The following is a 23,303-nucleotide window of genomic DNA, read 5'->3' as shown; positions in this document are numbered from 1 at the left end:
CGCTGACGATTATCTTCTTTTGGCCAGGGTGCGGGTTTCTGATGCACGGGTCCTTCATAGGGTGGTAGCGGATTACTGCGTGGCGTCAGGTCAGAGAGTCAACTTCCAAAAGTCAGCTGTTCGCTTCAGCCCGAGCACGGAGAATAGGGTCAGACAAGAGATTCGAGGGATTCTGCAGATACTTGAGCAGGAGAGGTCATTGACCTACCTGGGTGTTCCCATCACAGGCCGCAGACTACGGATGGCAGAGTGCTCTAGCCTGGTGCAGCGAGTAGAGAGCAGGTTGGAGGGATGGAGAGCGGCTTCCCTGTCTATGATGGGGAGACTAACCTTGATCAGATCGGTGTTGGGGTCCATGCCAGTATACCTCATGGCCAACACCGTGGTTCCGAAGATGACCTTGCTGAGGGTCGAACGACTGCTGTGATGTTTCCTATGGGGGTCACACGGCGGAGGCCGTGGGGTGCATTTGGTGGCCTGGGAGCATGTCTGCCAGCCTACCAGTGAGGGCGGTCTCGGGGTGCAGTCCCTACTAGAGCGGCGCGAGGTTTTCATTGCTCGGCATGCAGCTCGGTTCCTGCTAGAGCCACACGGGCTGTGGAGTCAGATGATGGCGGTCAGATATGGCCGCGAGGGCTCACAGGTGGCATGGAGTGGGCGGCGAGTCTCTTTCATGTGGCGTGAGATTGGGAGGTACTTGTCGACGGTGTCGGCAAACACCAGGTGGCTGATTGGCGATGGGCAGAGTATTGATGTGACTGCAGACCCATGGGTGGATACCGTCCCACTGAGGTGCTGGCCGACCATGATCGATGCTGAGACAGTGGAGGGGTTGCGGGTCTTCGATCTTCTTGCCCCGGGAGAGTCAGCATGGGATGATGCTAGGCTACGACAGTTGTTCGGAGGATACCTAGCTGAGAGGATCCGGTCCCTTCCGGTGCCAGGTTGTGGGGGGCCTGATGTCAGGGTATGGGGCACCTCTTGCCGGTCCAGTGTCAGACTGGGAGAACTCGCCAGTGTTATCCAACAGGAGCATGAGCCGGGGCAGGACTGCACTTGGATCTGGAGGTCAGGGTTTCACCCGAGGGCGGCACTCTTCTTATGGAAGGTGGCGTGGGATCACCTTCCGACGAGAGCAGTGCTGAGCAGGCGAGGCTGGGGGTTCATAGCGGAGTGCGGGACGTGCAGTGTTGAGGAGTCGGTCGACCACGTGCTCTTCCAGTGGACGTGGGCGAGGTCGGCATGGCTGTGGGCAAGGTTCCCGCAGGGGGTCTGGTGTGGGAGGCTTCAGTTTTTACAGATGATGCAGCAGTGGTTGGCCCGCCCTCGGACATGTTAGGAGGCTATTCGAGCGACCTGCACAGCACATCATATCTGGCTGGCAAGGAACGCCCGCACCTTCGGTGAGCGCAGAGTGTCACCGAGGTTTGTAGCGGAGTTCGCACGAGTACAGGCATTGGAGATCAGACCTTCTTCAGATGGACCTTTGATAGCTCGGGACACCTGGGGTTCCCTCTCTGCTCCGGCAGCTCCTCAGATGGTGTTCTTCACCTGGAAACCCCCACCCCCGAGTTTCCTCAAGGTCAACTTCGACGGATCGGTTCTGGATGGAAGCGCACGAGGTGGAGCGGGTTTTGTGATACGGGACCCGCACTCCAGAGTGGTGGCAGCAGGTGGCTGTCAGTTGTCCGATACGTCGGTTCCCGGGGCAGAGCTACGAGGAGCCTGGACGGGTCTTCGACATGCGAGGCAGGTATTGCAGGCTGGCTCGATTGTCTTGGAGGGCGACTCAGCCATAATTATCAGTTGGATCCAAGAGGGGCTGAGGGGTGAGGGCACAGACCACCTCTTGGTTCGGGATATAAGGATGATATGTGGGGTTGGGATGGCCATCCAGGCCAAATATGTATTCCGAGAAGCTAATGGGGCACTCGATTGGGTGGCTGCCTTCACGGCTCATCATTCAGGATACACCTTTTGGGTGGAGAAGGGGGAGCTACTACTGGCTCTCCGTGTTTTTTAATTTTATTGAATTTATTCATATACGTATTGTATAAAAATTCATTTTCAGCGAAACAAAACAAAACAAAAAATAAAAAAAAACAAAAAAAACAACGCATCCTCCCCTGTCCCTCCTGTCAAAATCAAACGTCTCCAAGCCCTGCACACGTTCACATAGGCAAATCCACTAAACCCTCGGAACCCCAGGAAAACGCCGCGTCTGTCCCCCTTTGGTTATTTAATTAGTCTTTCCTCTCCTTTCTTTTAATTAGTCTTTCCTCTCTCGCTCCTACTGTAGCTCGTCTGAGTCCATTCTCCTACGACCGGTCTCTCGATGGATGCGGCGAAGGTGGAGGGGCTGCGGCTTTTCGTCGAACAGTGCAAGAAGAATCCGGCCATCCTTAACGACCCTTCCATCTCCTTCTTCCGAGACTACGTCGAGAGGTATCCGTTGATTCTTTCCCCCTATTCCCATTTGCTATGACCGATCCATTGTTGCGTTGTGTCTCGTCTTGTGCTCTCTGATGCGATCTCTTTGATCTGGTCTCTTTGCCGGATGGTGGGCTTTCAGCTTCGGCGCCAAGCTTCCTCCTGCTGCTTACAGGCCCGGGGAGTCGCCCCAAACTCGGGATGCGGTATTCTCTCACGCCCTCATTCCTCTTTCCCTGAAATAAATCTTAGAATAGATCGTGGTCTATTTGTCTACTCGATTCTTGGATGATTCTAATGAGCACCGAGACTTTATGCGGTTTTCTTCATATAGATCAAGATATTCACTCATAAATGGTGAATGACTACGGGGATTTTAGTGTTTTTTTTCCTAAATTTCCTTGCTTGTGATGAACTTTTATGTGTTGACGTTGGCTCGGAAGACTCTTGGAACTAAAGTTAAATTTGTATATGTTTTTTTTTTGTTGGGCTAACTGTCCAAATATTTTATTATTGCATCAAGAAATTGTTACATTCAATTTCAAGTAGTTCTTTGAGAATATATATGTGATTTGAGTGGCTCTTGTTTGCCTCGGCAAGGTTGTTGATTCCAGTGCTGGCCACTTGTAGTGCATGTCAGCATTTAAAGTTTCGGAATCTTTTACTCTGCCATTTAGCATTCACTGGAAGCGCGTGAATCCCTTAGTCCTTAGTTGACTTTGATACGTATCTCCAAGTTCGATTTTTCACATAAGAATTATGGCTCTTTCTGCGTGCATTCTAATAAAGAAAGTCACATGGCAATGAACACAGTAGCAAGACTGGCACCATGTTCAGATGACTGGATCAGATGATTCTTCTATTCCTGCTAGCCGTGGAACCAATGGATAGAAATCATATGGTACTTGTATTATATTAACGTTGTCAACATGCAAACTGTCAAAGCTTAGTGAAATGAGTTTCATCATGGTGTTGATTGAGAAGGATTTTTTTTTCCCGGTTTTCTGAAATATGACCACATGCTTTTGTTATCATATTTAGGCTATTCTTTCTAAAATCATCTGTACCTGCACCTTTTCATCCTCCATTTTGCTTTTGAAGGCTCGTGATCAGTGATCACCACTACTGGGTCAAAACATTGATAGTGGCAAGAAAATGCCAGTCTATGACCAATCTCTAGGACATGGTTTGGCTTTATGAATAGTGAGGGTTTTCCATGTTGCAAGAAATAAACCACAAACATTAACTCTCTGAGAGCTTTCTTGACTGAATAAGAGGTGTCACAGTTAGTAAGACAGAATTTGCTGTAGAATCAATAAGATGACAAACACATATAGGATATTTTGTAATAATTTTCATTCCAGCTTTTATCAGGAGATATTAGTTCAAAAAAATTGACTCAACCTTGGAGTCAATGTCAAAGGAATCATTTCAAAGGATTTGAGTGACTGTTGCTGATAGCCCTTAAATACTTTGCTAAGAAATGTTAGAATGTTTTTTTCTTGTTGGGGTGGGGTGGGGTGGGGTGGGGGTGGGGTGGGGGGGGGGGGGGGGGGGGGGGTTGTACTTTGAATGAATGAATTCTTAATAAAAACAATTTACTGGTTTTGTCCTTTTTGTGCTTGTCCAGATAGAGCTATCTTCTGTGAAAAGTTTGCTTTGCTGTTTAGGTGAAAAAGCCAATTTTATAAGATTGATCCTTTTAATACTAGGACCTTTGAGTCTAAGAAGAAGATAAACTTGTTCCCATTGACGTGATGGAGTGCTAGTAGCTGTAAGTCTGCCCATAAATTCATTTAACAGATGTTCTGGACTTAATTTTAACAAACATTTTGGGGTTTGATTTGCCTTTCGAAAATTCATTAGGACCTTTTTCTAACATCTGAAACCAATTGCCTTAATTGATTGCATAGGCCAGTATCTTGATAATAGGCTACCATAACAAAAACTTAAATATAAATTAAAGGAAGAGCAAAGAAATCAAGTAGTTAATTTTCAAATGGATATGATTGTCATTCTCACATTTACTTTGAGATAAAAAAGAATTTTATCATTCTCTGTAATAGAGGGATATCGTATGAGTATGCGTTGTGGTATCTTTTCACTATGTCAAAAATCATTGCAAGATGTATATCTATTTAAAAATCTAACCTGTAAACACTAATTATGACACAGAAGCTTCAAGGTATTCTCTTATTGCAAGCTTCTTAAGAGGCTAGCTTTCTGAAAATTATGCTGATTCCTTCTTTCGTTGGATAAATATATTATTATATATAAACAAGAAATGCACCATCTTGGGGATAAATGCCTGGTTTATGTTTTTTCCATTTCAGATTTGTTTAATGAATTATCTCTGTTTCTGAGTTGAGAATATTGAAAAAGTTTTTCTTTATATAAAAAACTTGAATAACATTGTACGAGAGCATAGAACAAATGCATTTGATCACTAATTTCAAGCCTCAACTATTTTTCTTGACATAGTAGTTAGTAATTACTTATTAGAAGGTATCTGTCTGAGTTTATCCATGTACTTGTATTACATATGTTTCGAACTTCAGTGGAGAAGCATCTTAAATTGTTGTAGATTATTTGTATGATTTCCTTCAAAATCCAACTTTGTATCGTTTCAATTGCAAGGTTAGATAATAAAATTGCCATTGGCATCATGATGATTTGTGAGCCGTCTCTAATGATTTGATATGCTTTTCTATTTATTTCCTCATTTGTTATTTCTTCAAAAAAATTAATCTTTGCTTGTTTTGTCCATTAGTATTTAGTTCTTTCTATATTCCCTAACATGACATTTAGTTGTGCAATCCTCCAAGTCTCGAACTACAACTGCTCGATAATGTTGTTATATAAATAGAAGGCCATATATGAATGCTCTCCCGAGCAACACGCTGCCATTGTTTAGATACACTAATATTCATATGCACATATTTTTGTAAATATTATATTGCATTTATGCATTTCATGGAATATAACTTGCTATATGATTTGTGCCTTGTAGATGTTATATTTTATTTATTGGCTCAATGAGTTGAAAATAGATCTTCATTTGATTTCTTTTGAATGAGGCAATAAATATCAATTTCAGCCACATGCATTACGCACTAAGATATGACGTGCATATCATTAAATCATAACTTCTTTTACTAAACCGTCTGAACCCATTTTTGGGCCTTCATGTTTCATCTATATTTATTGTTTGCATTGTATATAAGCTTACGCAAGTCTATATATTATATACACCTCTCAGGTGCTCCGAGCACTTAATATTTATTAAATGGATTTTAATTCTTTCTGCTGATCCTGAAAAGTTGGGTTAGATCTTGTATGGCTATGAATGCTCCATCTTTTTGACCCCTGTTCCTACTCCCCTTTTCATTTCCATTATTTCTTTGTGCCACTGAGTTATATTTCTGGTTTCATAAAAATATACTAATTGGACCTGGCTAGTATCATATTTTTTTAATGGTAATCAAACCCATGAAATCATCAATATAGTCCATATACTAGATCTTAGCTGGAATGGTCATGAGATCCGTGTTCTTGGAGTATAGTTTTTATTTCAGTTCTGTTTGTTTGCTTAGAATATATATATATATATTGTGGGAATTGGTGTTTGTTCCTGGTTAGTAATTGTCACTTCATCTATTCCAACCACAAAATGATCAAGATTTTCTCTCCACGAGGGTGGATAGTATGTATAAATGAACATCAACAACCTTTCCTGCAGTGTTAAAATAAGGGCTTCTGTCTGCATCAAACTTTTGATATTTTGTACGATCTCTTTCCTTGTGGGAATATCTGCTTTCAAGACATTAGAAAGTCATCATGCATCATCTATTATTTGGTCTTTCTCTTCTTTTCTGTTTTGTTTGGGGATTGGGAAACCTGATGCCAAAGTTTTGTTATTTGTTATTGATTGCAGCAAAGTCAAATGGTGGATGACATGGATGAGGATCTTGATGAAGATGATTTTGGTGCAAAGGGTTCTGCTTCTGTAGAGCATGAATCTGATGATGAGATCGTTGAATCTGACATTGAACTTGAAGGAGAAACTGTAGAACCTGATGATGATCTGCCACAAAAGGTGATTTGCAATGTATATCATATTTACTGCTTATGAATGACTCAAGAAGTTGTGAGTGTATTTTCAGTATTTTCAACTGCGGCTTATTATTACTACTTTTTTCTGTCCAGATGGGAGACCCATCTATTGAGGTAACAGAGGAAAGTCGTGATGCCTCTCAAGAGGCTAAAGGGAAAGCTATGGAAGCAATTTCAGAAGGTATTTCAGTATCTGTTGCATTGTATCTAAGCCATACTTGCTCTGAAACATTTGGTATTGGCTAATTGTCAGGGAAGTTGGATGAGGCCATTGAGCATCTTATGGAGGCTATATTGCTGAATCCAACATCAGCAATCATGTATGCAACCAGAGGTAAGTGCTATTTCACCACTTCTATTAGCTGTACTTTTTTGTTGATTCCATCTTACTTAGCATTTTATGCAGCATCTGTGTATGTCAAGATGAAGAAACCGAATGCTGCAATTCGTGATGCAAATGCAGCTTTAGAGGTAATTTTATGCAGTGTCATTAATGTGTTATTCTAATGCTCCCATGCTTCTATTGGCTCCATTATGTGCATGTGTTTGTTTCACCCTTATATATGCCATCCATATATTCCTGAAAAATTGGGCACCAGCTGCATCTCATATAGTCTATTCGTATGCTCATGCTTATAGTATAATGTAGCTTGTTTTTTTGGGTACATATATAGATAATATAATGCATTGATGCATTATTACTTGCCATTTGTTTCATGCCCCACATGGAGTCAGTTTCTGTATGAGATTGTATTAATAATTCTTGAAATCAATGCTTACTGTTGTAAAAATTCCATTTAAAATCTAACTAATAACTTCTATGCTTCTGTGTTCAAGTGCCTTATGGCGGCCTGATTGTTTTTTTTTTCTTTTTTTTTTTTGGGGGGGGGGGGGGTCATTCTCTCAGATCAACCCTGATTCTGCAAAAGGCTACAAATCCCGTGGCATAGCTTTAGCTATGCTTGGGAAATGGGAGGAAGCTGCCAAGGATCTTCACCTGGCATCGAAATTAGATTATGATGAGGAGATAAGTGCTGTGCTTAAGAAGGTATAGAAATTTTTAGACAAATGTAAAATTTGCTAGTTATAATAGTATAACTAATGTTTTTACGTTTGTGTGGCGGCATGCAGGTCGAACCCAATGCGCACAAGATTGAAGAACACCACAGAAAATATGAAAGATTGCGAAGGGAGAGAGAAGAAAAGAAAATTGAGCACGAGAGGCAGTGTCGCCGGGCAGAGGCTCAGGTATTTGGTGTTAAGCTAGCGCCTTCACGAGCTTACTGCATAAATTGTTGGTCACACATTCTGACCCTGACTTTATTCTAGGCGGCTTATGAGGAAGCAAAAAGGAAAGAACAATCATCAAGTAGACCATCAGGAGGCATGCCAGGAGGGTTCCCTGGAGGTATGCCTGGAGAATTCCCAGGCGGTATGCCTGGAGGTTTCCCAGGTGCCATGCCTGGTGGTATGCCCGGAAATATTGATATGAGCAAAATTCTGAATGTAAGAGACTGAAGTCATGTCAATTTAATTTATTTGTTCACAATTTTATATGGTAGTTCTACCTTATCCTACTGACATGGGCTCCTCTTATCTGAAACAGGACCCTGAACTAATGGCAGCATTCAGTGATCCTGAGGTCATGGCTGCTCTGCAAGATGGTATGCACGTCTACCATGCCTCTGTTGCATCTTGATTTATAATTTTGTTATATTAATATGTGCTTTTTACTGTTTTGTTTTATGCATGTAGTAGTTTCGAATTTTATTTTCTACTAAATATTCTTTGAGAATCACACATACAAACAAAAGGGAGTGAATGGTCTCCCCCCCCCCCCCCCCCCCCCCCCCCCCCAAAACCAAAAAAAAAAAAAAACTCTCCTAAGATATCTTTGTGAGGAAATCTGCAAGATAATAAACTATGTACTTGACCCCTATGTCTCATAGAAGGTTTTGCAAGCTTTAGACAATTAACTATTTTTTAATTCACTGGCAAGCACTTCCCCAACAAACACTACACCATTGCAGAGACGGCTAGGTTACACCCCTTAAGCAATCGCTTAAGGTCCTGTAGAAGGGAATGCCTCGCTCCCCCTCCTCCCATCTTACCCGGCAAAGAGGAGAAAAGAAAAAGAACTGTTATTACTAACAGCTTTTAACATCAAAGCTGAATGTTTTGGTAAAGATTCGATAGAAAAATTGATGAAGTTATAGTTAAGTTTTAGCGGGGGAGAGGAGGCTAACATTTTTTTTTTTATATATTTCCTGTTGATTAATTACTGACTTAAACAAATATGACCTTGAGTTTATGTCTCATTCGAAGTTCAATCTTTGTTCTTGTTGTGCATTATTTTTACCACCGCACTTTTAGTTGCTGAGAATTATATTGCTGGTGTTTCTTTCTGACAATTCATATTCATTTTCTTTGTGGTGCAGTGATGAATAACCCAGCTAATTTTGCTAAACACCAAACCAATCCCAAAGTAGCTCCAGTTATTGCAAAGATGATGGGAAAATTTGCTGGATCCATGTGACAGCAGTTGACAGTTCCAAGTCCTTCTTAAGGTGTCTAAATAGGTTGACGTAGTTCAGAATCGTTAAATGGCGATTTCTATGGTTCATGTTGAACCCATGTATATTAAGTGGATTTAACAGTATTCTCTTAATTGGTGGTTTGTTAATTAATGGTGATTTGGAGTTTAGTTGGTTGTGATCTGCGGAGGTTGAAATCTTCAATAACCTATATAAAAGCAGCAGCTTTCATTTTAGTATGGGTCTGGTCTGGTCCCTAGGATGAAAACTACTCAAAGATGCTGCACTTTGTCGTCACCCTTCGGATACTTTAGGTATGGGACCCGTATAATTATATGATTGTGCTTTAGGGTTGGTCGGTGGCACGGTCGGGGTCATACTCGCCCTAGGTATCTTCCAACGAGGGATCCACATGATTAATAAAAATTGTAATGCGCCTTGTGTCTGGCTCTAATGTCACTTTGTCTGTTCAAAAGTTAGAGAAGAATTTTTTTTTTTTTTTTTTGTACATCGGTAGCTTACACTAATTTTGTATGAGCACTGCAAAATGAGCTGACATCAAACATGGCAGTGGGTACCATGGCTTATTTCATTTATTACAAAATTATTATGTATTTCCATTTGGCTGCGCATGGTGAGTCCCATGGGTGGCTACGTGGGGTTGACGTGTGGAACTTCTATGCAAGATGCAACGGTAGGTTAGGTCTTCGTTCAGCTTTGGAGCAGAGACTAGTCACGTTCGTTCAGCTCAAATTAGACTTGTCGTAGAGGTGGTCTAAAGAAAAGAAAAAAAAATCAGTCTTTTTTTCTTTGTCGCATGGCGTCTTAATTGACTCAATTTCTTGTTGTTGCCCAGTAGATACAACCCAAGAGGGGGGGGGGGGGTGAATTGGGTCTTTCAAAACTTTTATGCTACTTCTAAAACTTTTTGATTAACTATGCTAAGTTGTATAGATGCACAGTGAAAGTTAAACTTAGCAAGGGTTTGATGTATAGACTTCGACTTGATTAAATATGCTTGCAACTAAAGGATGTGCGGATAAGAATTAAGCAAGCAATTTATCTAAGTAAGTAAGTGTGTTAGTTAGACAATAACTAGAGGCATTTCAAACACAAAGGACATATAGTGGTTCGGTGCACCCCAGCACCTACATCCACTCCCCAAGACCTCTTGGGAATTTCACTATAATCCTACCGATTACAGCCGGTTGTTTTACAAGCTCACAACCCAACTTGTTGTTTTACGAGCGCACAACGAACTCGGTCGGTTTTCCCAGGCTCACCGACTAGAACCACTCCGATTGTTTTTCCGGGATCACAATCGAACCCTACTCGTTGGTTTTACCCTCGGCTCACCAACAAACCTAACACAGTTGGTTTTCCCTTTGGCTCACCAACAAACCTTACACAGTTGGTTTTCCCTTTGGCTCACCAACAAACCTTAACCCCTTGATTCAATCCCTTGATTGAATCAAGTTACAAGATATTAAAACAAAGTATAAAACAAAACAAAGCTTCTTAAACAAGCAAATATGACAATATAAACAAATAGAGTAAAGAGAAGCCCTCAAACGAGTTTTGAAGATGAAGGAGCTCGGCTTCTTCTTTACTTGACCCTCTTCTGATTTGGCACGAAGTAGAGGATCACCGAGGCAGCACACGGATGGAGAGGAAGCTTTGGGATTCACTTGGATGCTCTTCTTCTCTCTATTTTACTTTGAATGGCCCTTTTGTGCTTATGGGAGATTTCCCTTGTAATCTCTTTGGAATCTCTTTCCTAAATGATCTCTCCCACTTCCATCCCTTCTCCCCTGGCTCTCCTCTTGTTTTTATAGCTTTAGATGGTGTGGAAACAAGAATCTAGCCGTTAGAGACAAAAATAGAGCCGTTGGACACAGTCTGCACTTCCTGACAATATTACCGTTGGGATCGGAGTCGACTCGCGCGATCAGGAGTCGACTCGCCTGTTGCAGGAGTCGGCTCGTGCTTTACTGGAGACGACTCGGCCACTGTTCCAAATTTGAATTATTGTGCATCCTCGACTGGGAGTCGACTCGTCTTAACCTGGAGTCGACTCGCCAACTTCTGGAGCTGACTTGGCAATTTTGGAGTCGGCTCATCCACTGAAGTCCGTGGATCCAATTTTGAATTTGATCCACTCGAGTCGACTCGACTGTCCTGGGAGTCGACTCGAATCTCAGAGCCCGAACTCCTGATCCTCTGTCTTTTGGCTCGTCCAGTCTTGGAGTCGACTCGAATTTCCTCGGAGTCGACTCGGCTCTCAGTTTCCGAAAGTTGGTCTTCTGCCTTTTGACGTGAAGCTGTCTTGGAGTCGACTCGAGCTGTCTGGGAGTCGACTCGAATCTCAGAGGCAGTAACTTGGTTTTCTGTCTGTCTTGGGGTCGCGGTGTCTTGGAGTCGACTCGCGTATTGCGGGAGTCGACTCGAATCTCAGAGTCCATAAAATGCTCTCTGACTTTTTCTTTGTGTACCGCTGAGAGTCGACTCTTGCTTTTTCTGGAGTCAACCTGCCATCCATCGGAGTCGACTCGCGTTCCACTGGAGTCGACTCGAATCTCAGACCCGAAAACTGCTCTCTGACTTTTCTGCCTGTGACTCCTAGGAGTCGACTCATACTTCTCCGGAGTCGACTCGAATTCCACTGGAGTCGACTCGAAGACTGTTCTTTTGAATTTTTCTTTTGATTTTACTCCTCCAAATTGAATCCTTTGAACTTTAAACTTGGGCCAATAAATTGTAGCTTTCTTCCAACTTGAGAGCTTTGGAGGCCTTCTTGTGTTCTTCCAACTTGCTATGTTCCTTGCAAAATAAATATCTTTCTCCTTGCAACATAAACATTAGTATCTATACTTCAAGGTTTTGTGATCATCAAAATTAATCTATGAATCAATCTTTGGGTCATCAATCTCCCCCTTTTTGATGATGACAAAACTTGGAGTATATGCAATATAAAAGATATTGATTTCTAGAAGTAATACATAGCTAAGTTGCATGAAGTGGAAAACATATATATTTAAAAAAACATACTTCATGATAATGCTTTAGATTTAATCAGCTTAACACAATCAACATATTTAAATTTTAAGCTGATTTGTATTCAATTCAAAGTAACAAAGCATTCTGAGTATATAGCATATACTTAGATATTTCTCCCCCTTTTTGACAACATCAAAAAGATAGTGAAACATTAAGTACAAAGATCAGAGCAGAACACATCGAGTGTGAATTCAAGAGGTTTTTTAATTTGATACCACAGATAGTTTTCTAATCAAGTGTAGGTGGAATCTTTCTTAGGTTAATTCAAGAAGTACCACAAATGATATTCAAGGAAAAATATGAGTGGAAATCTAACCTCTCTTCACTAAGTATGAAAGCTTGTTCATTTAAGACCTTTTGCCCAATCTATTAAGTATTTTATCAACATGAGAGCAATTCAATTAATTTTCAGAGTAAAAGATCAAAACTTATATATTTGGAAAAAACATATCATCATGTTGGATCATTAATTCTTAATGACTTCAAAGTTCTTATATGATAATAAGAGCATTGGGGCACAAATACCAAAATATGAGTTTATGCAATTTTTGATACATCTTTGAGCTCTTTTAAAGACTTTCTTTTATTCTTTTAGAAAATAAGCATAATTTGATACATAAAATAATGAATTGGCACAAAATAGAAGTTCTAAAGAGCAAGCCAATTAAAACTCATTAGTGAGGTTCAAAATAGATTTTCTAAGAGATACTCAAGAAAATTTAATACATTGTTCTCCCCCTGTTTTATTAAATTAGAGGCTCTTAAGATTTGTAATTTGGTTCATGAGTGATGCATAAGATATACTAATCAAATAACACGCCTCAAGGTGTATCATAAAGATTTTCAGATTTAAATTTCAGATGATACATATTGGAGAGTATTAGGATCACTTTCCATTTAGTATTCTTTCCCTCTCCTATAGATTTATGTAATTAAGTTCCATAAGACCTCTCCTTCTAAAATTTTCTTTCTCCCCCTCAATTGATCATTCCATTTAAGAGTTTAGAATCCTAAGATAATGTTCAATAAGATTGTCAATCTCAAAAATATATTTCAGCTTATTTTCATAAGACTCAAGGTTTGAGACAAGACAACCTTTATAGAACTCATCTCAAGGTATAAACTTATAATTAAAGCAAGTATTGTAATATAAGGAGGTTCATCAAAATCAATCCATAAAAATCAAGGTATGCATCAAAATAAAGTGTCTTTGGGATAGGATACTGAATATCTAAAGCTCCCCCTCAAAAGATGCATTCTTCTTTAATCATTTTAAATTGTTGAATTTCAGATTTTAGTGATAAACGTGAATAACACTGAAATTCTGTAATATCAAGAATGTAGAGTGATCTAGAATTATTCAGAATTTATAGTAATCACTCTTTCTAATCCTTTAAGAACAAATTATGCTTTCTCCTAATCTTAGAGAAAATGTATAAAAGTATTAATCAGAAAATGATTCAATTGAAGCTCAATTTCTTTCAAAAGCATTTACATTTTCTTTCTTTTAGAGTCATTTGAGTGAACTGAAATATTTCTAGTTTTAAGATCATTCACTCTATTGATATTCTGATGGAAATCTTTAAGAATGTAGGAGAGAAAAACATATAGATGATCATTGAGGTATATATATTTATAGAACTCAATTTCTTAATCATAGTTTTTCACCAATGTATTCATGAAACACAATAAATCTTCTTAATATCAAAATAAGATCATATATTTAGAAATTTTTGTTTGCAATCAAGATCATCGAAAGACACATCATTTGGACCAATATTAGTACATTTTAACGATAAGAAAAGATATGTTTCGGATGCGTATCGGAGCAATCAACCAAGGCATCAAAATTAATTCTGTTTTTCTTAAATTAAGATTTTAGTTTGAAATCATATTGAGTTTAAGCTTTTATACGAAATCAGATTCTGAATTTCATAAAGATTTTCAAAAGAGGCTTTCAAAGTCATAATTTGAGATATGGATCTTCCACATTGTGGCTTATCTTAAATCATTACGATTGAAAACACATATTTCAAGCATATTCAGAATATTTGTATTTATGTTGAATTTTGGTATGAGTTAGCACATTATATACCAAAGTTAAGCAAGTTGATGGATAAGACAAACTCAATTCATTTTGCCTAAATAGAGATATCCTTCTCTTCTCCTTCTTTTTTTTTACAAATTTATTTAACTTTCAGATTTTAACGATGATTGTGAATAACAAATCTGAATTTTCTTTTCAATAAAACCAAACAAAAGATGTTATGTAGCATTTCAAACATTCAATCAAATTGTCCAAGTATGGGGTACTACAAAAGATATTGAGAACCCATAATTTAAAATATCATGCCACATGCAAAATATAGTGTGTGTTAAGTCATACATTAAAATATTAAGAACAAGCATGTCAAGTATCAAAATCAATTCTTTTCAAATAAACTCCTCCTATTTAAATATAATTTTGCACTGATTTCATCCTTAAAGTGTGTTTCCATGTGACTAAAAATTTGAATTGATTCTTTTTTGTATACTTTCATTTACTTTGTCTTTCTTTTAACTTTCTTAAGCTCTATACTCTATTTGCTCCTATCCGGTGGAGTTGGGAAGGGGCACGAGGTACTACCACTAGCCTCCCTCTTGTGCCGTCCCTAATATGCCCTACACCGAATAGTTGGGTCAAATAGTGCCGGGTACTACCACTAGCCTCCCCATTGGCACCATCCCTATGATGAGCAATATAGAAAGGTTAAAATGTTTACTTCAAACTCTCCCTGTTTGAGTGTAATTAATTATAGATTTTATCTCTTCCAAACGTCTCACAAATGTTCCGAGTATACTATGCTTGTTTTGCTTTTCCTTAAGATTGGAGTATTTGCCTTTACTCAGATTTTTCATCTCTTGAACAATGTCCATTTTCTTTTCTTTATCTCTCTCCCTTTTTGTCATTCTCAAGTAATTTACATGAAAGAGTAGAATAAAGAGATAATCTTATGTATCATATAGATGTGTATTATGCAAACAACATTTTCATTGTGCTCAAGGATTCATAACTTCTCACAAGTTATTTTACATCAAAATTTTAAGCATATACTTGTGTATTTCATGGTTATGACATAGGCAAAGATATATTTTAGTTTGGGCAAACCATGAAATAATTTCTAAAAGTATAAGTCAGTCAATACACATATAGACATGATATCAAAAATTAATAATTAAAGAATTTAATCATGCCATAATAGGATTTAAGTTATTGACTTTGCTCAATTAATTTGTGAGAAAGGTGTCTAAAATTACCTATTCATTATATGTTCTTCAAGCCAAACTAGATTTCTTATGTGTGAACTTTTGGCTGAAGAAGATCCTCTCTCTTGTTTGCATGTGAATGTTTAGTGTATCTTACATGAAGATATCCTTCAAGTTGAAATTTCTCATTTTTCTTTCTTGAAGGAAGGTCATTAGTTTCTTTAAGATACAAAGCATTCATCCAACATATATATATTTTTTAATTAGATGACTCAATATGAGATATGACAATAGTTGCATGTTGAGTCACTTTACTCACGAGATTGCCTAAATATAAGCAAGCACATATCATTTGAACTAAAGAGATAGATTCATTAACCAAGATAGTTCAAGTCAATTTAGTTTAGATTCTATTTGCTTAAGATAATTATCAATAAGATATGTTAACTATGTTTTAATCAATTTATCTTAAACATTTGTTTCTATCAAAATTCAGATTATGATTTATTTGTTATCAATAAAATATGATTAATTAAAGTTAGATTGAAGTCTTGCACACGGTCACATAATGAGCATACAATCTAGTCTACTAGCTGTATGATAAAATAATTATTCTATCATGCTTCAATACAGCTTTAACACAATAGATCTACTTTGCTCATCCTTTTCAAATTCTACAAGATGGGGTCATAGATATACCTTCTTCATGCCAATCTTCTATAAGAGTTTTCTTGTGGACTAATGTTGGTCAATAAAGATCCCCTTTCCTGTTTGTCTTAATTTGGAGTTTGAGAGAAGATGTTAATTCATTCATCATACATATTTCAAACTCACCTTGTATGAGCTTAGTAAAAATATAAATCTTCATTAGTAGAACCAAAAATAATGTCACAGATTCTTCCTTTTGATACATAGATTTATCATTATTACTTTCTATCAAAAAGGTTGCTTAAGCTTTTATATCATGCTTTTGATGCTTGTTTCAAATCATATAATGCTTTATCATATTTGTAATGAGTGTTTTCAAATATGGTGGTTATCTAACATATATAAAGTAAGCACATAGGAGTCCATTCTACACACTCATTTGATAGGATATAACGTTTATAAAGCAAACAAATGATAAAGGTGATTTTTACTTCTAATCATGCAAGAATCTTATCAAGATCTATTTCATCTTTTCTTGATTTAATCTTTTAGTAGTCATCATTAAGTGTATATCTGAAAAATCCAATTTGGTTCTAATTAACAAGTTTTTCAGATTGTTATATGTAAAAGATTTAACCATATAATTTGATTTTAGTATTTTGATAATAGATCATTAGTCTCATAAAGAATAAAATGAATTGATACTTCTACAACTAGAATTTTTCATGAATGTTCTATATGCATTGCTTGATGAATGATATCCAAGGATAGACATATCTCTATCAGATTTGGCATTATTTTCATAAGAACATATCAAGCATAACATGTACGACTGAAAAATATGAAAGATATGCAATAGTTTATTTTCTATTTTTCAGAAGATCAAAAGGAGTTTTCATCAAAAATAGATATAATAGAAATCATATGTATGACAAGCAGTGATGATAGCTTTTAAAAATCATTTAAGTAGATGACTATCATACAACATTGCCTTTTTCAATTCTTCAAAGATTCTATTAATCCTATTTTACCTAAGGTGTCCTTGGTGCTGAAATAATCGAATTTAATATTATTTTCTGTGCACAACTTAACATAAAATTGGTTTTCAAAACTATGCCATGATACATTACTTTCATAGTTTGCAAACCTTTATCATTTGATCGCTTTTTGTGAGTTTGTGCCAATGCAGAAAATATTTCAATTTGAGTGCCAAGAACAAGGCTAATGTAAACTTTTGAAAACTTAGTGTTGGAAACAACATCTTTAGATTTAGAAATTGATTCTTGTTTGTTTCCTTAGTTAACATGCATAGCAAACTTTGACCTTTCAGAAGATAATCTAAGTAAGCCAATGGCAAGGTCTTTTGAGATTAAGTACATACTAGCATGAGTTGATTTTATATGCCAAGGATGGTTTCTTGGTATTCATAGTGCATATATTCAAAAGCATACCAAGTACACATTATCATATCTATGATCAATAAACAATAATGCCATGGATAATAACTATCAATCAAGCATATAGAGAATTCATAGAGTTATTCTTAATAAATTGATTAATCATTTAGCAACTTATCCAATAGTGAGTAAAGTATACTATAAATGAAATGATTTGATTATATTTTCAAAAGTATTTTCTATATCACAAAATTGATCACTACTAGCAATTTTTATATCAAATACTAAGCAAAAATAATGATGAGATGCAAGGATTACTGATTTTTGTTAATAACTTTTCATAAGTATATTTTAAGTTTCTTTTGTTCCATGGGTATCTTGGTACACCTATGTGTTCATCCTCATTTTCTCATTTTGGGTACCCAAGCTTGCTTGGGTCCTTGAGAGTTAGGACATATGGTTCCTTTTGGAACCCATATCTGTTTAATATTAATAACTTTACCATTTGATTTAATTGTGTTAGAACGATAGGTAAAGTTGTTATGCCCATTCTTTTCGTTTTTGAAATAAGTTATCTTATTTAATGGTTTGTTTGGTGAATTAATAACCTTTTTCTCTAGAGATTTATTGTTAAGTAAAGAAGTCAAGCCAAGTTTTGATTTATCATAAGTAACATATTGGCTTTCAAACATCATTTTTAATCGTTCTGAACTTACGGTGAATTTGTTAATAAAAGATTTTAATTGATTAATTTCTTTACTTAAGTTTTGATTTTCTTTAATTAAGCTATGATTTTTCTGAATCAATTCTTCTGAAAATGACCTTAAGCTTTCATTTTCAGAATTTAGTTTCTTAAGATTTTTATTCTTTACAGTTAATTTTCTACATTCACTATACAACTCATGAAAAGCATTTAATAATTCATCATAAGAGAATTCTTCTTGAAAATCATTTGAGGTAAGAGTAGATTCAGATTTTACCTTGTCTTCTTGTGCCATAAAGCACAAGTCAGTTACCTCTTGTAGTTTCTTGGAGCTAATATCATCATTGTTGCTCATAACCTTTATTTTTTGGCTTGACTCTTTCTTGGTCAAGGCTTTCTTCCTTTTTATCTCTTTCTTCCTTTCTTCTTGCTTCCTCTTTTTCCTTGTCTTTAGGAAGCTGATTTGCCTCGGAGTCGACTCGGACCTTATTGGAGTCGACTCGGCTAGCTTGGGAGTCGACTCGGAACTACTTGGAGTCGACTCGTTCACAGGGTCTTCAAGACTGTGTCTCTGCCTTTCAGACTGTTCTTCTCTAGGAGTCGACTCGGACGAACTGGGAGTCGACTCGGCTACTGTGGAGGATTCTGCAATCTCATTGTTAGTACGCAATTGAAGCACATGTGAGCTAATCTGAGATTTATCATAAATAGTTTCTAAAGTATCCCAGATCTCCTTAGCAGATAAGCATGCAGAAATTTCATTAAACTTCGTTTCATGAATAGCACAATATAATATGTTCATAGCATTAGCATTCAATTGTGCTAAGTCCTTTTCATTAATAGTTTTAGAGAGTGTATGAAGGTCATTTATTATGATTTTCTATAAATAATAGTTTTGTGATTGAATAAAAATGCGCATGCGTGCTTTCCAATATGTGTAGTCTATGCCATTAAACAGTGGAGGCCTATCAATTAACTGTCCCTCTCCTAGAAAACTATCTATTTGAGTTGTCATGATCTTTGGCTCTTGATCGTGAGATCAATAATTAATCTTGAGCACCTGCTCTGATACCACTTGTTGCCCAGTAGATACAACCCAAGAGGGGGGTGAATTGGGTCTTTCAAAACTTTTATGCTACTTCTAAAACTTTTTGATTAACTATGCTAAGTTGTATAGATGCACAGTGAAAGTTAAACTTAGCAACGGTTTGATGTATAGACTTCGACTTGATTAAATATGCTTGCAACTAAAGGATGTGCGGATAAGAATTAAGCAAGCAATTTATCTAAGTAAGTAAGTGTGTTAGTTAGACAATAACTAGAGGCATTTTGTAATAACCCCAAAATATTTTTTTTTACATAAAAAGGGATAGAATAGTCCTTTAAAATTGATATAAGGGGTAAAATTGGAAGGAATCAAAAGTTAATGGCATAACCGTAGATATGTTGAAGTGGCAAGCGCAAAATGGGAAATTTTAGAGTTTGATTTGACTTAAATGGGGGTTGTCTGGCGGTGGGTTGGCTGAGAAGAGGGAATTGAGACAGAGAGGGAGAGGAGGTCTCAGGCGTGGAAACACAGAGAGAGGGAAAAAGAGAAGAAGAAGAAAAAGAAGAAGAAGAAGAAGAAAGAGGGAGGGGATTCGAGGTGCAAGGAAGCTCCGGTTGCGCTTCTAGCTGAAGGAAAAAGTGTAGATCTCCTTCCCCTCTACGCAAGGACCTCGATTTCCAAAAAGAAAAAGGTAAATATCCGTCCCTACCTAGTCTTTTGATGATATTAGGCTATACAAAGGGTGGATGTAGTCTAGAGGGGTCAGATAAGAGTTGTAGAGGTGGTTAAAAGAGAAAGAATCGGATTTCGACAAATTTTTCCGGCACTACGGAAAAACTGTGTCGAAGTCCCAACTTTGGCGAATTATTTAGGGGGTCAAACGACCTCCGATAGTAATGCATGTTACCTCTTTAGAATTCCCTATGAGTGTAGAATGTTAGGTAAAAATTTCATCAAATTTGGAGTTTGGAAAGTGGATCAAACCCGGGATGAAGTAACCGGCTGTCAGTCCAGGTTACTGTTCATCCGGGTGGGAAAATAAGAAATTTTATGCCAAAATAGAGTATTAAGCCTAGATCAAGCTAAAAGGGACCTTGTACTCATGCAAGGGAGTCCCTAATACATATAAATGGTAAGTTAATTAATTAAAAAGAAAAAGAAGAAAGAAAAAAAAAAGATTTAAGGAATGGGGGAGTTGAATCAATTAAAGTTCCCTATATTATAATTGGCACGTAGATTATAGCCCTTGATACAAAACTAAATATATTGTAAATGCATGTCACAGTTGGGCAAGAAGCTAGGGAACAAGAGGAAGAAGTCCCCTGCTGCCTATTGTAAAATTCTAGAGGCGTATCGAGGCCGTGCCGGATTGACAGGTGAGTGGGAGTCATGTACTTTGCACTATGAGCATCCTTAATTCATTTTCATGAATGTCGCCAAGTGTGAATTGATTCCACTTGAGCATATTGATTGATATTGTAGTAGATTCCTCTATAATCTTGATTCTCCATGCTTGATTATTCTGTACATGCATTTGAGGGAACATTGAGAGGAATTACGAGGGGTTGATGAGTAATCAAATTGATTCCGAATTGTGAAATGATTTCTTTTGTAAATTGATTTCATTTCCTCTATTTTAAATACTTGTGAGTCGTAGCTTGATTATACTCTTTTATGAGTAATTAAATTGGTTCCAAATTGTGAAATAACTTCTTTTGTAAATTGATTTCATTTCCTCCATTTCAAAGATTTGTAGAGCCTTCTTAATGGTATATTGAGTTGTATTGCACTTCCTTGACCCTCACTCCTAACCCTGATGTTAGTTTATGATTGGGTCGGAGTCGAGTGAGTGGTAGTCTTGATCATACTCCTTTTTAGTAGAGTATTGGGAGGGTGCATTATGACATTTATGCATGGTTTGGCAGTATCTGCAGGACACCTATAGTCGATGGGGTTGAACATCGGCCTTTGTGCACATAGTAGCCTTTTGGGTGGGCGGAACCCAGTCCCTTCCTAGGGGGGACACGGCCCTAGGCGTAGGATCGGCCGGTCCTACGACTTATATTCTGCTTGCCGCCGGGCATAGTAAGACCCCGCGAGGTGCAGTATGGCTTTCCGCGGATGTAGAATTTCCGCGAGGTGCCGTTTAGTATGTAGATGTGAGATGGATTTCTGTTCTGGATACTGGCCAGCATTTATATGATCAGTGTGGTGTCTTATCCTGCATATGCATGTGACAGTAGGGAGTTGTTGCTGGTTCGCCTGGGGCGTAAAACCCACCTCCCGATAGCTGTCTAGCATTTATGTTATCGGTATGGTGTCTTATCCTGCATATGCATGTGACAGTAGGGAGTTGTTGCTGGTTCGCTTGGGGCGTAAAACCCACCTTCCGACAGCTGTCTAGCATTTACATTATCGATATGGTGTCTTATCCTGCATATGCATGTGACAGTAGGGAGTTGTTGCTGGTTCGCCTGGGGCGTAAAACCCACCTCCCGACAGCTGTCTAGTGATGATTTCAGCATATTGACACCTGATTTGTATGTTCCAGCATTATGATCTGTTGAGCATATTCATGAGTAGCATATATGTTTACTTGATTATTCCATATATGCTTCAGATGAGTTGATATTGATTGTGGTGATATTGATGATTTACTCTATATTCTCTATGTTGAGTTCATGTTCATGTTGTTATTGATCTTGAGATTTCATCTCGAGCCATGATTATATTCTGTCTCATGTGCATAGTACTCTCTACTCCACTCACTGAGTATTTATATACTCACTCCCCAGTTTGGTGTTTTTGATTGCAGGGCAGGTATTGTATAGAGAAGAGCAGGATTAGTGGTTGCCTGCTAGCTGTGCCGCTCCATAGTATAGTATAGTATAATGTAGATAGAGGTTTATACCCTTTTGGTGTATTATAAACCTTCTGTTGTATATAGTGCATAGTTACAGTCATAGATCCTGTTGTGGATATGGGTTTGACCATGGATGGAATGGGAATCAGATTTTTATACATATGAGTTATATGCCTGAGATAATGTATTGATATATATTGTCCAGGTTCATTATGTGACGGATTATGTGATTGCTGCTCTGACAGGTAGTGTGTTGTATGTATTGAGATAATCCTGACAGGTCACTATAGGAAAAGTGATCATTTTGTGCATGCATCATGCCAAATTTTTCAAGATTTATTGATGATTGATAGGTAGTAGGGTTCTACGCGGTGGCTGGTGGCCTTATGCCTACCCGCACCCTAGGACCGTCGCGGCGGCCCGCCGGGAACGGGGCGGGGGTCGTGACACATTTCAAACACAAAGGACATATAGTGGTTCGGTGCACCCCAGCACCTACATCCACTCCCCAAGACCTCTTGGGAATTTCACTATAATCCTACCGATTACAGCCGGTTGTTTTACAAGCTCACAACCCAACTTGTTGTTTTACGAGCGCACAACGAACTCGGTCGGTTTTCCCAGGCTCACCGACTAGAACCACTCCGATTGTTTTCCCGGGATCACAATCGAACCCTACTCGTTGGTTTTACCCTCGGCTCACCAACAAACCTAACACAGTTGGTTTTCCCTTTGGCTCACCAACAAACCTTACACAGTTGGTTTTCCCTTTGGCTCACCAACAAACCTTAACCCCTTGATTCAATCCCTTGATTGAATCAAGTTACAAGATATTAAAACAAAGTATAAAACAAAACAAAGCTTCTTAAACAAGCAAATATGACAATATAAACAAATAGAGTAAAGAGAAGCCCTCAAACGAGTTTTGAAGATGAAGGAGCTCGGCTTCTTCTTTACTTGACCCTCTTCTGATTTGGCACGAAGTAGAGGATCACCGAGGCAGCACACGGATGGAGAGGAAGCTTTGGGATTCACTTGGATGCTCTTCTTCTCTCTATTTTACTTTGAATGGCCCTTTTGTGCTTATGGGAGATTTCCCTTGTAATCTCTTTGGAATCTCTTTCCTAAATGATCTCTCCCACTTCCATCCCTTCTCCCCTGGCTCTCCTCTTGTTTTTATAGCTTTAGATGGTGTGGAAACAAGAATCTAGCCGTTAGAGACAAAAATAGAGCCGTTGGACACAGTCTGCACTTCCTGACAATA

The 23,303-nt window shown here is 38.1% G+C and overlaps 2 protein-coding genes across 2 annotated transcripts; both read left to right on the top strand.

Moving 5' to 3' along the window:
- Positions 1-610: 610 nt before the first annotated feature.
- LOC149768101 (uncharacterized) lies at positions 611-1,339 on the top strand. The gene has a single exon (XM_089929938.1). The coding sequence runs from the start codon at positions 611-613 to the stop codon at positions 1,337-1,339; it is 729 nt and encodes a 242-aa protein (XP_089786064.1).
- A 920-nt stretch (positions 1,340-2,259) lies between these two features.
- Positions 2,260-9,313, top strand: LOC103700512 (FAM10 family protein At4g22670-like). Its single transcript, XM_089929662.1, has 11 exons — positions 2,260-2,445; positions 2,573-2,636; positions 6,365-6,526; positions 6,637-6,724; positions 6,797-6,877; positions 6,950-7,014; positions 7,451-7,591; positions 7,675-7,791; positions 7,873-8,049; positions 8,150-8,207; positions 8,982-9,313. The coding sequence occupies exons 1-11, from the start codon at positions 2,336-2,338 to the stop codon at positions 9,077-9,079; spliced, it is 1,161 nt and encodes a 386-aa protein (XP_089785788.1). The 5' UTR covers positions 2,260-2,335; the 3' UTR covers positions 9,080-9,313.
- The last annotated feature ends 13,990 nt before the right edge of the window (positions 9,314-23,303 follow it).

The sequence above is a fragment of the Phoenix dactylifera genome, chromosome 3 (genome assembly GCF_051530095.1).
Source record: "Phoenix dactylifera cultivar Ajwa chromosome 3, Ajwa_hap1_PhDact_Kaust_v1.1, whole genome shotgun sequence".
NCBI classification, from domain to species: domain Eukaryota; kingdom Viridiplantae; phylum Streptophyta; class Magnoliopsida; order Arecales; family Arecaceae; genus Phoenix; species Phoenix dactylifera.
Note: the sequence above shows the minus strand (reverse complement) of the source record. Positions and strands in the feature narration are given on the sequence as shown.

What these genes read in the sequence shown, in the direction of transcription:
- LOC149768101 (XM_089929938.1), top strand. Translation starts at nt 611, where the DNA reads ATGGCGGTCAGATATGGCCGCGAGGGCTCACAGGTGGCATGGAGTGGG.
- LOC103700512 (XM_089929662.1), top strand. Translation starts at nt 2,336, where the DNA reads ATGGATGCGGCGAAGGTGGAGGGGCTGCGGCTTTTCGTCGAACAGTGC. An exon ending in ATGATGATCTGCCACAAAAG is followed by an intron (nt 6,527 to 6,636) that starts GTGATTTGCAAT and finishes TTTTCTGTCCAG; the next exon opens with ATGGGAGACCCATCTATTGA. An exon ending in TAAGTGCTGTGCTTAAGAAG is followed by an intron (nt 7,592 to 7,674) that starts GTATAGAAATTT and finishes GGCGGCATGCAG; the next exon opens with GTCGAACCCAATGCGCACAA.